Genomic DNA, 13,363 nt, shown 5'->3' with positions numbered 1-13,363 from the left:
TACTCGGGAGGCTGAGGCAGGCAAATGGCGTGAACCCGGGAGGTGGAGGTTGCAGTGAGCTGAGACCGCGCCACTACACTCCAGCTTGGTCGACAAAAAAAAAAAAAATTTTTTTTTTGAGGTAGGATTTTCCTCTGTCACTCAGGCTGGAGTGCAGTGGTGCAGTCATAACTCACTGTGGTCTCGGCCTCCTGGGCTCAAGGAATCCTCTTGCCTCTGTCTCTGGTGTAGCTGGGAACACAGGTGCACACCACATCCAGTTGATTTTTAAATTGTTTGTAGAGATAGGGTCTCACTTTGTTACCCAGGCTTGTCTCCAACCCCTGGGCTCAAGCAATCTGCCTTCCTCAGCTCCCCAAAGTGCTAGGATTACAGGCATGAGCCACCACACTCGACCTTAAAAATATTTTTCTAACTTTAAAAATTATCAACATCTTTAACTTTTAAGGTATAAAAACTCCAAAAAATAAACTAAAATCAAGTGCAGATGCTTGAGCCCAACATCCAAGGATTCTGGTTCAGTGGATCAGATGATCCAAGGTGACTCCGGGAGAGGGTCTCTAGGAAGCACATTTTAAGTAGCATGGGGTCCCCTCCTTAAGACCAGTTGCTGTCCTTTGGGCTCCTGTGCAACGCTCATAGTCCAGGGCCTCTGCCTGTGCCATTCCCTCTGCCTCGGATGCCTTTCACAGCAGCCTCTGGAGACCTTCTTTTGCTCTCAAGGCCCGTTTAAATCCCTCAGATAATGAATTACTCCTACCTCTTCCTTCACTTAAAATGTGGCTTGTGTTTTTCTTTTTGTTTGTTTTGGTCTTTTTTAACCATCTCTCTCCCCTCTGGACTTTGCAACCGAGAATTGGGTGCCATGTCTGATTCATATCTACCCTCATCACACTTACCACCGTCTTAGCACAAACCTGGTGGTCCATAAATACATGGGTCCAACGGCATCAAATGACCCTGTGCCTCACCTCTGAGGAAACGAAAGCCCCACGTCCCTGCTACACTTTGCCCAATCCTTCTGCAAGACTCCTTTTTGGTTGTACTTGATCACTGAAGAAGAAACTGGACACGGGAAGAAATTAACTTCCTCTAAAACAGTGGTTCTTTTTAAATTTTGAGACAGGGTTTCACTCTGTCGCCCAGGCTGGAGTGCAGTGCCATGATCACAGCTCCCTGCAGCCTTGACCTCCTGGGCTCAAGCGATCCTCCTGCCTCAGCCTCCTAAGTAGCTGGGACTACAGGCAGGCGCTACCATGCCTGGCTAATTTTTTATCTTTTTGTAGAGACAGGCCCCCACTATGTTGCCCAGGCTAAGCAGTGGTTCTTAACCGGGATGATTTTGCTTCCCAAAGGACATTTGGCAATGTCTGCAGACATTTTTGATTGTCACAACTTGAAAACTGCTGCTAGCATCCAGTGGGTGGAGACCAGGGATACTGGTCGGCCCTCTACAGCAAAGAATTATCCAACCTAAAATGTCATAGTGCTGCGATTGAGAAACCCTGCTTTAAAGTACCAGGCTGGCCAATAATAGACAGTGAAAATTGAGCCCAGGTGCCTCTGTCAGATTCTCAGCAGGAGACAGTGTACATTCAGCTGGGGTTTTGAAATTGATTGACATGTATACTCAGCTGGGGTTTTACAACTGGTTAAATGAATGTCCTACAGAAATGTGCGTAGGGTTAAGGCAACTACAAAGAGATGTTGAGGCACCCAAGAACCAGCAATAGAGGGAGCTCTCACACCCCTAAACATGAAGGGGCAGTGTCATTGGAGCTTAGAGAGAGCTTGAGCCCTGAAAGAGGGGCTGCCCAACAGGAACTGTGCTCATGGAGGGCCACGCTATTGTCAGGAGATAAACCCTGACTTATTTTGCCCTCCTACTTTCCAGTCTCTTGCAGGTATCTTCTATCAGCCAAATATAGCCAGAAGCCAGAAAGCAATGAACACTTGAGTGACAATGTGCCTTGCATCACTCAGTGCACAAAGGCAGGGGAGAGACTGTAGCAGAGTGGAGAAGAGGGAAGGTCAAATGGAAATAATGAACACATAGAAAATACTGGTTCCAGGTCTGAGTCCTACCTGGGGCCCTGTTGAGAAGGAATATACCCTTTAAATGTCAGTCAGAAATTTCCAGGGCTGACCATTCTCCTCTCCAGATCCATCCCATCCTGTGTAACATGGTGCCACACTCTCCCAGCAAGGGAATGTCAGTCAGAATTTTCCAGCCACTGGGAGTCTGCCAGGTTCATCTGGCTTTTGTCTCCACTAGATCTGGCACCACTCCTTCTACAATGAGCTGCGTGTAGCACCTGAAGAGCACCCCACCCTGCTCACAGAGGCTCCCCTAAATCCCAAGGCCAACAGGGAGAAGATGACCCAGGTAAGAAGCCAGGAAGACTTAAACACTGGAACAAGAATGCAACACAGATGCTTGGCCAGATACCTTCTCCCCTTCAAATATCAAGGCGACAGAACTCTCTGAGGACCTGCTATGTCCATAGTCCATGCCAGGCCCTGGGGGAGTGGGTGTGGAATAATGAACTACCAAACTGGCATAGTTCCCGCCCTTAATGAGATTACAAACCATTCTACAGGCCAAGAAGTGCTGTGATTTTTGCCAGATAATCTTTTATTCTTCCTTGTTCTTTAAGATCATGTTTGAAACCTTCAATGTCCCTGCCATGTACGTCGCCATTCAAGCTGTGCTCTCCCTCTATGCCTCTGGCCGCACGACAGGTGAGTAATCCTGTAATCCATTCCTTTTCTGACTTCAGGGGAGGTAGGGAAAAGCTGGGGTCTGGCAGAGGCTCCTGCTCAGAGGAATCAAAGGGACGGCTGAAGTCCAGGCAAAATCTTGCTTAGGGATAACAAGTGAGAATGCCTGTGTGGAATGCCAGATGTGAGCCTACCTGGTATAGCTGGAAAAAACATCCAGCGAGAACTATTTCCCTCACAGTAATCATTCCAGGAGCTTCTACACATACACACATTCCAACAGCACTGGAATGTTTCTGCTTTATGAAGCAGAAAGAGTAGAGAACCTGTGGTGGTAGAAATGTAAGTGCAGTTACACATAGATTAATGACAGGGATATGTTCCAAGAAATGTGTGTCATTAGGTGACTTCGTCATGGTGGGAACATTAGAGAGTGTACTTGCACAAACCTAGATGCTATAGCCTACTACATGCACAGACTGTATGGCGTGGCCTGTTGCTTCCAGGCTACAGACCTGCATAGCATTTAACCATGATGAATACTGTAGGGAACTGTAACAGAATGGTTATTTATTTGTGTAGCTAAACATACTAAAACATAGAAAAGTTACAGTGAAAATATGGTATCAAAGATAAAAAAATGGTACATGTGTATAGGGCACTTACCATGAATGGAGCTTGCAAGACTAGAAGTTGCTCTGGGTGGGTTAGTGAGTGAGTAGTGAGAAAATGTGAAGACCTAAAACATTACTGTGCACTACTGTAGACTAAACACTGTACACATCGGCTGTACTACATTTATAAAAATATTATTCTTGGCCAGGCACGGTGGCTCACGCCTGAAATCCCAGCACTTTGTGAGGCCAAGGTGGGCAGATCACATGAGGTCAGGAGTTCAAGACCAGCCTGGCCAACATGGTGAAACCCCGTCTCTACTAAAAATACAAAAATTAGCTGGACGTGGTGGCAGGTGCCTGTAATCCCAGCTACTTGGGAGGTTGAGGCAGAAGAGTCACTTGAACCTGGGAGGCAGAGGTTGCAGTGAGCCAAGATCACGCCACTGCCCTCCAGCCTGTTATTTCTTATTAAAGAAATAATAAAAAATTATTATTTTTTATTATTCACTGCACAATAATAATAAAAAAATTATTATTTCTTTAATAATAAACTAACCTTAGCTTACTGTAATTTTTTTACCTTATAAACTTTTAAATTTTTAAAGCCATTTTTACTTTTTTTGTAGTAACAGTAACAGAAAACTATTTTCTTTTTTCTGTGATTTTTTTTTTTTTTTGAGATGAAGTCTCGCTCTGTCACCCAGGCTGGAGTGCAGTGGTGCAATCTCAGCTCACTGCAACCTCTGCCTCCTAGGTGCAAGTGATTCTCGTGCCTCAAACTCCCAAGTAGCTGGGACTACAGGAGTGTGCCACCATGCCTGGCTAATTTTTGTATTTGCTTTTTTTTAGTAAAGATGGGGTTTCACCATGTTGGCCAGGCTGGTCTCGAACTCCTGACCTCAAGTGATCTGCCCACCTCAGCCTCCCAAAGTTCCAGGATTACAGGCATGAACCATCACCCTCAGCCAAAAATATTTTCTTTATTTATATTCTTTATTCTACAAGCTTTTTTCTATTAAATTTATTTATTTATTTTTTTACTTTCAGAGCTTTTTTGATAAAAACTAAAATATACACATTAGCCTCGGTCTGCACAGGTTCAGGATCATCAATACCACCGTATTTCATCTCCGCATCTTGCCCCACTGGAAGGTTTTCAGGGTTAATAACATGCATGGAGCGGTCATCTCCTATGATAACAATGCCTCCTTCTGGAATATCTCCGGAAGGACCTGCCTAAGGCCTTTTTACAATCAACCTTTTTTTAATAAGTAGAAGGAGTACACTATGATTAAAAACATAGTATAAGAGGCTGGGCGCAATGGCTCATGCCTGTAATCCCAGCACTTTGGGAGGCCGAGGTGGGCGGATCTCTTTGAGCTCAGAAGTTCAAGACCAGCCTGGGCAACATGGCTAGACCCCATCTCTACAAAAAAATACAAAAAGTTAGCCGGGCGTTGGTAACTCATGCCTGTAGTCCCAGCTACTTGTGAGGCTGAAGCTGGAGAACTGCTTGAGCCCAGGAAGCAGAGGCTACATTGAGCTGAGATCTCGCCACTGCACTCCAGCCTGGGTGACAGAGTGAGACCCTGTCTCAAGAAAAAAAAAAAAAAGATAGTATAAGAAATACATAAGCCAGTACTGGCACCATGTTGTCGTTTATTATCATTATCATAATGTATGTGCTGTACTTTTATACAGCTGGCAGTGCAATAGGTTTGTTTATACCAACATCACTACAAACACGTGAGTAAAGCGTTGCCCTATGACGTGATGTCAGCTATGATGTCATTAGGCAATAAGAATTTTTCAGCTTCCTTATTATATTATGGCACCACCATTGTGTATGTGGTCTGAAGTTAACCAAAATGTCACTATGTGGACATGACTATATGTGGCCTTGGTATAGAAGTGTGCTCAGGGTAACAGAGAAAATCTCAAAATAAAATGGTCTTTAATAGGGACTTGACAGCTTCCATAAACATTTGTTTAAACATTCATTCATCATTTATTCACTGACTTATCCATTCATTCATCCATCATGTATTTCCCATTACTCCCTACAATGTGCCACACATGGTACCAGGCCATGGGTATACACTGACAAATAAGACAGACTTTGTCATTATGGAGCTAACAGTTTAGTGGGAGATAGACAAAAGCAAAAGATAATTTCACTGCACATGATAAGGACAATGATGGAGAAATGCATGGCATATACAGTTTCACATCCTGCACTTTGCATTTTTGTTTTTGTTTTCATTTTGAGATGGAGTTTCGCTCTGTTGCCAAGACTAGAGTGCAATGACGTGATCTTGGTGCACCACAACCTCCACCTCCCAGGTTCAAGTGATTCTCCTGCCTCAGTCTCCTGAATAGCTGGGATTACATGCATGAGCCCCTGCACCCGGCTAATTTTTGTATTTTTAGTAGTGACGGGGTTTCACCATGTTGGCCAGGCTGGTCTTGAACTCCTGACCTGAAGTGATCTGCCTCCCTCGGCCTCCAAAAGTGCTGGGATTACAGGCATGAGCCACCGTGCCTGACCTTGCACTTTGTTTTGTTGCAAACATCATGTTTAATGGCCACGTGGTAGTCGTTGTATGATGGTTTCATTATTTATTTATTTTACCACTTCTCTATTGCTGGAGCTTTAGGTTGCCTCTCATTTTTATTATAAAATATGCCATGATTCAGATCCTTATACAAGAGTAAATTACTGGTTTCTGGACATTTATTTTGCATCTGGCCCTTACTGAACCATCTAACTGGGTCTAATAGTTTCTTAATTGATTCTGTTGGATCTTCTATATAAAACCACATTATCTGCAAATAATGACAATTTTGTTTCCCTTTGGTAGTCATACCTCTTATTTCTATTTTCTGTTTCACTGCAATTGGCTAGGACATCCTGAACAATATTAAATAATAGCGATGATATTGTAATGCTTTCTCATCAGTTATGACGTGGCTGTTAGATTAAGAAATATGAGGCTGGACGCAGTGGCTCACGCCTGTAATCCCTGCACTTTGGGAGGCCGAGGCAGGTGGATTGCCTGAGGTCAGGAGTTTGAGACCAGCCTGGCCAACATCGTGAAACCCTGCATCTACTAAAAATACAAAAATTAGCTAGGCGTGGTGGTAGGCACCTGTAATCCCAGCTTCTCAGGAGGCTGAGGCAGGGGAATTGCTTGAACGCAGGAGATGGAGGTTGCAGTGAGCCGAGACTGTGCCATTGCACTCCAGCCTGGACAACAAGAGCAAAACTCTGTCTCGAAAAAAAAAAAAGAATATGCAGTGCAGACTTAATGACAAATTGACAAGTATGCATTACCAGTGATGTATTTCAAGGAATACAAAAAAAAGGACACATTTTACTTGCCTTCCAGAGGCCTACAGTCTCATTTGGGAAAAAAACAAAGTGATATACATAAAAAGTAAAAAATATGATTGATGATTCTTGTGATGGGTGAATATCCTTAACTGGTAAAGGAAAATATGGTAGTCAGATCTCATTGGTAACAGTCCTAGAAAGAGACTGATGAAAGACAAGAATAAGATTTTTATAAGCCCGATCCTCTCTGTCCACAGGCATTGTCCTGGATTCAGGTGATGGCGTCACCCACAACGTCCCCATCTATGAAGGCTATGCCCTGCCCCATGCCATCATGCGCCTGGACCTGGCTGGCCGTGACCTCACTGACTACCTCATGAAGATCCTCACAGAGAGAGGCTATTCCTTTGTGACCACAGGTATCCAGCCCCTTTCCTGATTCTGACTAGAGCTCAGAACCAAACAGGTTTAGGACCAGAAGCTCTCAGAACCAATGAGAATTCTGTGGCTCTGTGTCTTTAAACTCTCCTGAGATAGACCTGGAGGCCTTAAGCTGGGGCTGGGCCTCTGGATAAGACCAGATAGTCATAGAAGCAGTCCCTCCTTTCTCAGGGACCAACTGCCTCTGTCCATGTCCACACCAGGACTAGGGCTAGTTTTCACAGGGCTGAATGGTAGTGAAGATCCGCCGATGCATTTCATGACCTAGGGGCACCTTTGGTTTGAGGACAAATTGAATAAGTGAGGCCCGAATTTCTAAGGGGAAGGTGTCATGTGGCCCACCTGGGCTACTGGCATTTTTAGGTGGGAGCCTCTTTAGATTCTGTAAGATCAAACTTCTAAGTCTGAGTCTAGACCAGAAATGTGTCCTGCAAAGCCCCCAAGAAGACCTAAGGCTTTGTCAGAAATCTCATACAAAGTCCTGCTTGGGAATCAAGACTTGAGACTCCCTCTTTAGAAAGGGGAGTAGAAGAATTAAGATTGAATGGAGTGACCCTTGACCCTCTTTGGGGCAAGTCTATCATCATCCTATGACTGAATCTAAAGTAGATGTGAGGCCAGGCGTGGTGGCTCACGCCTGTAATCCCAGTACTTTGGGAGGCCAAGGCAGGCAGATCACTTGAGGTTAGATGTTCTAGACCAGCCTAGCCAGCATGGTGAAATCCTGTCTCTACTAAAAACACAAAAATTAGCTGAGCATAGTGGCACACGCCCATAATCCCAGCTACTTGGGAGGCTGAGGCAGGAGAATTGCTTGAACTCAGGAGGTAGAGGTTGCAGTGAGCCAAGACAGCACCACTGCACTTCAGTCTGGGTGACAGAGTGAGACTCTGTCTCAAAAAAAAAAAAAAAAAAAAGAATAAAGTAGATGTGAGAAGGAGGTTTTCATGGAGATCAGAATGGGACAACCAAACTAACAGGGTCAGTATTCACCTTCTGTCATTTCTGCTCCTTCCAGCTGAGAGAGAAATTGTGCGAGACATCAAGGAGAAGCTGTGCTATGTGGCCCTGGATTTTGAGAATGAGATGGCCACAGCAGCTTCCTCTTCCTCTCTGGAGAAGAGCTATGAGCTGCCAGATGGGCAAGTTATCACCATCGGCAATGAGCGCTTCCGCTGCCCTGAGACCCTCTTCCAGCCTTCCTTTATCGGTGAGGTGCTGCCCACAGTCCCTGCCAATCTCAGGGTGGGGAGGGTGGAGGGGTGGGTGAGGTATGGAGAGAGAAACGCCAGGAGTCATGGACACTTTGTTAATTACATATGCATACCTCACATTTTCCTAGGAAGGGCGAAAAGTGTATTTAAAAAAAATAGAGAAAATCTCATTTTAAATAAAAGGGAAAGGAAATCAAGATACCGGAAAAGCAGAACAGGAAATATAACATGAAACTAAGAATGAAGTTAAAACACAGAAAGTTTGTAGGCAGCAATATAGCAAGGTCAGGTTGTAGTTTAGCAAGATTCCTCTATCTACAGTGTGGAATCATATTGCATGGATAAAAGTCCGGAGACTTGACCAGGTGCGGTGGCTCACGCCAGTAATCCCAGCACTTTGAGAGGCTGAGGCGGATGGATCACGAGGTCAGGAGTTCAAGACCAGCCTAGCCAAGACAGTGAAACCCCATCTCTACTAAAAATACAAAAATTAGCCAGGTGCCTGCAGTCCCAGCTACTTGAGAGGCTAAGGCAGGAGAATTGCTTGAACTTGGGGGATGGAGGTTGCAGTGAGCCAAGACCACACCACTGCACTCCAGCCTGGGTGACAGAGTGAGACTCTGTCTCAAAAAAAAAAAAAAAAAAAAAGACTGGAGGCAGCTAGGCACAGTGACTCACCTGTTATCCCAGCACTTTGGTAGGCCGAGGCAGGCAGATCACTTGAGCCTGCAAGTTTGAGACCAGCCTGGGCAACATGGCGAAACCCCGTCTCTATGAAAAATACAAAATTTAGCAGAGCGTGATGGTGCATGCCTGTGGTCCCAGCTACTCAGGAGGCTGAGGTGGGAGAATCACTTGAGCCCCAGAGACATCAAGGCTGCAGTGAGCCGTGATTGTGTCACTGCACTCCAGCCTGGGCAACACAATGAGAGTCTGTCTCAAAAGAAAAAAAAAAAAAGACTAGAGGCAAGGAGACCAGGCAGATGGCAAGAGCTAGTTTGGCATGCAGGACCTTTTGCTCCAGGAGACTGTGATGCCAGGCTACAGTAGCTGGATGTCAATCTGCAGGCAATGGGGGACTGTCAGGTGACATGATGAGTATACCCATGCAATGGAATCTTATTTGGCAATAAAAGGGAATGAAGTATTGATCCATGCTGTGACCCTGAAAACATTATACTAAGTGAAAGGAACCACACACAGAAGACCACATGGTGTATGATTCCACTGACAGGAAACATCCAGAATAGGCAAACCTCTAAAGACAGAAAGTGGATTCGCTGTTACCTAGGGCGGGGGCAGGGATGGAGGGGAAAATGGGGAGTGACCACTATTAGGTATGGGGGTCTCTTGTGAAGGCATAAAAATGTTCTAAAATTGGATTTTGGTGATGTTTGCTTCTGCGGATATACTGAAAACGACTGAATTATATCTCAAAAAGTTATGAAAAAAGAAAGATGACATAACAAAAGTGTTCCTTTAGAAATATGCCTCAGGCAACAGTGTAAAAGATCAGGCTGGGCGTGGTGCCTCAAGCCTGTAATCCCAGCACTTTGGGAGGCCGAGAGGAGTGGATCACAAGGTCAGGAGATGGAGACTATCCTGGCCAACATGGTGAAACCCCATCTCTACTAAAGATACAAAAATTACCTAGGCATGGTGGCGCGTGCCTGTGATTCCAGCTACTTGGGAGGCTGAGACAGGAGAATCGCTTGAACCAGGGATCGGAGATTGCAGTGAGCTGAGATCGCGCCACTGCACTCCAGCCTGGTGACAGAGTGAGACTCCGTCTCAGAAAAAAAAAAAAAAAAGATCAATCAGAACAGGGGACAATAAAGGAAAGGCCATGACAAGGGAGGGGGTCTGATCTTATCATCCTTTTGGGAGATACTAAGGTTCTGAACTAGGGTAGTTGCAACAATCAAAGAAGGGTCATTTGAGGAGCTGGAGGTGTGCGTATTTATGAAGTGATGCCTGTTGACTAGACACTGTGATCTCCATTAGGCATGGAGTCCGCTGGAATTCATGAGACAACCTACAATTCCATCATGAAGTGTGACATTGACATCCGTAAGGACTTATATGCCAACAATGTCCTCTCTGGGGGCACCACCATGTACCCTGGCATTGCTGACAGGATGCAGAAGGAGATCACAGCCCTGGCCCCCAGCACCATGAAGATCAAGGTGGGTCTTGCCTCAGTTCCCTCCATCCTGTTCTTTGTATAAAGTCTTGCCTACTTGGGAGTTCCTCGGAGGCAGGCTGCCAGGCCTGGTAACTTGCTGGTCTCCTGGGTTCAGTATCATCCTGGACTAGAGCCAATTTTATCCTGGGGAATTATGTTCCTTGGGCATTGATGGGCTAAAGACCCACTTAGCATGGATCTCAAACATCATCACAGGAATGTCACATAAGAAGAGGCTGAAAGAATTTGGGATGATGAGAATATTATTCAGGTGTAATGGCTCATACCTGTAATCCCAGCATTTTGGAAAGCCAAGGTGGGAGGATCACTTGAGCCCAGGAGTTGAAGGCCACATGAGCTCTAACTGTGCCACTGCACTCTAGCCTGTCTCTAAATATAAATTCAGATAGATCCTGTCTCTAAAAATAAATAAATAAATAATCAGGAGACTGGAAATAGAAGGAAAGAAAAGAAGGTCACACTATGGTATCTTTAAACTTTATTGCTCCGGAGGAGGTTGAAAGTTCCAAAGAGTGGATGTTTTTGTCATAGGGCCAGCTCTGCTTCAAACTCAACAGGGACATTCCTTGATTCCTGAACATCTCTGATCTACTGTCCCATCTTGGCCATGACCTTCCCCATACTGCCTCCCAATAGAGCCTCTCACCTCCTGGGCATCTGCAGGATGGGAGCTTCTCCCCTGCCTCTGGTCTCCAAGCAGTCACACAGACATTTTCAGCTCCTTCTAGGAACTTTGCTGCTAACAGTTTTAGAGAAAGAGTTGGGAATAGAAATAACACATTGGTTGAAAGTTACAAAGTCTCACAATAAAGCTGATCTCTGGGGAGTAGGCCTGATGTGAGGAAATGTGTTCTCAGTCAATATTCTAAGAACCTTCCTGAAGGAAGGCTGCCCCGGGCCTTCCCCCTGCCTAACAGATGGTGTTCATCACAGAGAAATGGAGCAGACCATCAGGAAACTGGTGAGAACTTGTGGGCTCTTCTCACCCAGAACCACAGGAATGGTGCATTACTGAGGCCTGTCCTATGGAAAGCATCGTGCCAGGCCTGGGGCAGGGGCATTTTACCAGGACTGTGTGTCAGGATACCATGCCTGGCCTCACTCCCAGATTGTGGTCCAATAAGTCTGAATTGCCCCCATCACCTACACTGATAAACAACCACCAGTGATCTGATGCATTTCCCAATTCATGAGCCACTGCTCTGACTTTAACAGTATGTGCCAGCCTTCATGGAGTTTAGGATCTAATTAGTAAACATGATCAATACCAGGACAACCTAAATAAGAAAAGCGGAAGGGAAAGGACACTCTAAGCAGAGGAAGTAGAAGCAGCAAACATGTCCAGGCGGGTCTGTGCTTATCTGAGCACCTATCCAAACTGGACAGCAGGACTTGTATAGGGGAACTGGGGGAGATGAGGCAAGTCTCAAGGACATGAAAGAATAGATTTGGGGTGGGGGTGGGGCTCATTTAGGACCACCAACCTAAGAGAAGCCAGAGTTTTCTCATGAGAAGTGTCCAGCAACAAAATTTGTTACCTTGTTAGTGGCTGTGCATTCCCAGTCCTTGAAATAATCTGTTCAAGGAGGATTTAGGTGACTTTTGTCTGCCTGGATAATAAAATAACTTCTAAAGATCCTTCTTATTCTACAATTCCATGATCTCTGCGATTTAGGGAATATGCACAGAGATTCTAAGGCAACAAAAAAAAAAACCAATTTATTATCTGGTTTGCTCTAGCACTGAATTCTTAGACCCTTCAAAGACTGGAAAATTAGTTGAAGAATCGTAGTCCTTCTGGATCCCCTTTGAGGTAGAGTTCAAAGTTGTTTGACCTGACAACAAATTTCTAAAAGCTAAGCCCAGGATTCCTAGTGGAAAGCATGAACAACGTAGATATAAATTTGAGGACTTCTGAGATATAATTGGGTGATGACAGATAGCTCAAAACAGGGTTTTGGTAGACTGGTTTGTACTCAGGAATGGAGGAAGCCCAGCCCAACCTGCCCATGCATCCAAACTTCAGGCAAGAACAGAACAAGGTTCCCCTTATAGATATTTGTATTGGTCAGCTATTGCCAAGTAACAAACAACTATGGAATCTCAAGGGCACATAACAGTGAGCATTTATTGCTCATGCAGCAGCTAGGAGTTAGCTGATCAAGGTCAGGCTTGGCTAAGTAAGTGTCTCTGAATTAACTGCAGGTCCAGCCAGCTCAGGTCAAGTCCATATTTCTCATTAACGGGCCCAGGCTGAAAGAGCTCCCCAGGGGCAGCTCTTCTCATGAAGATGGCAGAGCAAGAGAACATGCCCAAGTACACAAGCATATTTCAAGCCCCTGTTTGTGTTATGTCTGCTAATATCCCATTGGTCAAAGCAAACACAATGCCCAGCCCAGAGTCACAGGGAGCAGTGCACTATTCCCAAGGAGGGATTAAGGGAAGAGTGGGGAAGTGGAGGTTTTGAGCAAAAATCTAATCTATCACAACGTTTCTCTTGTTCTTTTCTGACCATGGGGTTCCCCTTTTCTGGGATAAACAGATTTTTGGACCACCCTGCTTATTCCCTTGGGGACTGATCATGATGCACCACATTTGTTCTTTGCAGATTATTGCTCCCCCAGAGCGGAAGTACTCAGTCTGGATTGGGGGCTCTATCCTGGCCTCTCTCTCCACCTTCCAGCAGATGTGGATCAGCAAGCCTGAGTATGATGAGGCAGGACCCTCCATTGTCCACAGGAAGTGCTTCTAAAGTCAGAACAGGTTCTCCAAGGATCCCCTCGAGACTACTCTGTCACCAGTAATGAAACATTAAAACCTACAAGCCTTA

At 45.2% G+C, this 13,363-nt stretch overlaps 1 protein-coding gene across 2 annotated transcripts in view; it reads left to right on the top strand.

Moving 5' to 3' along the window:
- ACTG2 (actin gamma 2, smooth muscle) overlaps positions 1–13,363 on the top strand; it is a 27,383-nt gene extending 14,020 nt beyond the window's left edge. For both annotated transcript variants that reach the window (XM_065526942.1, XM_005575577.4), the window contains 6 exons: positions 2,276–2,386; positions 2,658–2,742; positions 6,930–7,091; positions 8,132–8,323; positions 10,332–10,513; positions 13,142–13,363. In XM_065526942.1, the coding sequence (XP_065383014.1) occupies positions 2,276–2,386; positions 2,658–2,742; positions 6,930–7,091; positions 8,132–8,323; positions 10,332–10,513; positions 13,142–13,285 (876 nt within the window). In that variant the 3' untranslated portion in view covers positions 13,286–13,363. The remainder of the gene's footprint in view (positions 1–2,275; positions 2,387–2,657; positions 2,743–6,929; positions 7,092–8,131; positions 8,324–10,331; positions 10,514–13,141) is intronic.

The sequence above is a fragment of the Macaca fascicularis genome, chromosome 13 (assembly GCF_037993035.2).
Source record: "Macaca fascicularis isolate 582-1 chromosome 13, T2T-MFA8v1.1".
Classification (NCBI taxonomy): Eukaryota; Metazoa; Chordata; class Mammalia; order Primates; family Cercopithecidae; genus Macaca; species Macaca fascicularis.
This window is presented reverse-complemented; position numbering and strand designations above follow the sequence as displayed.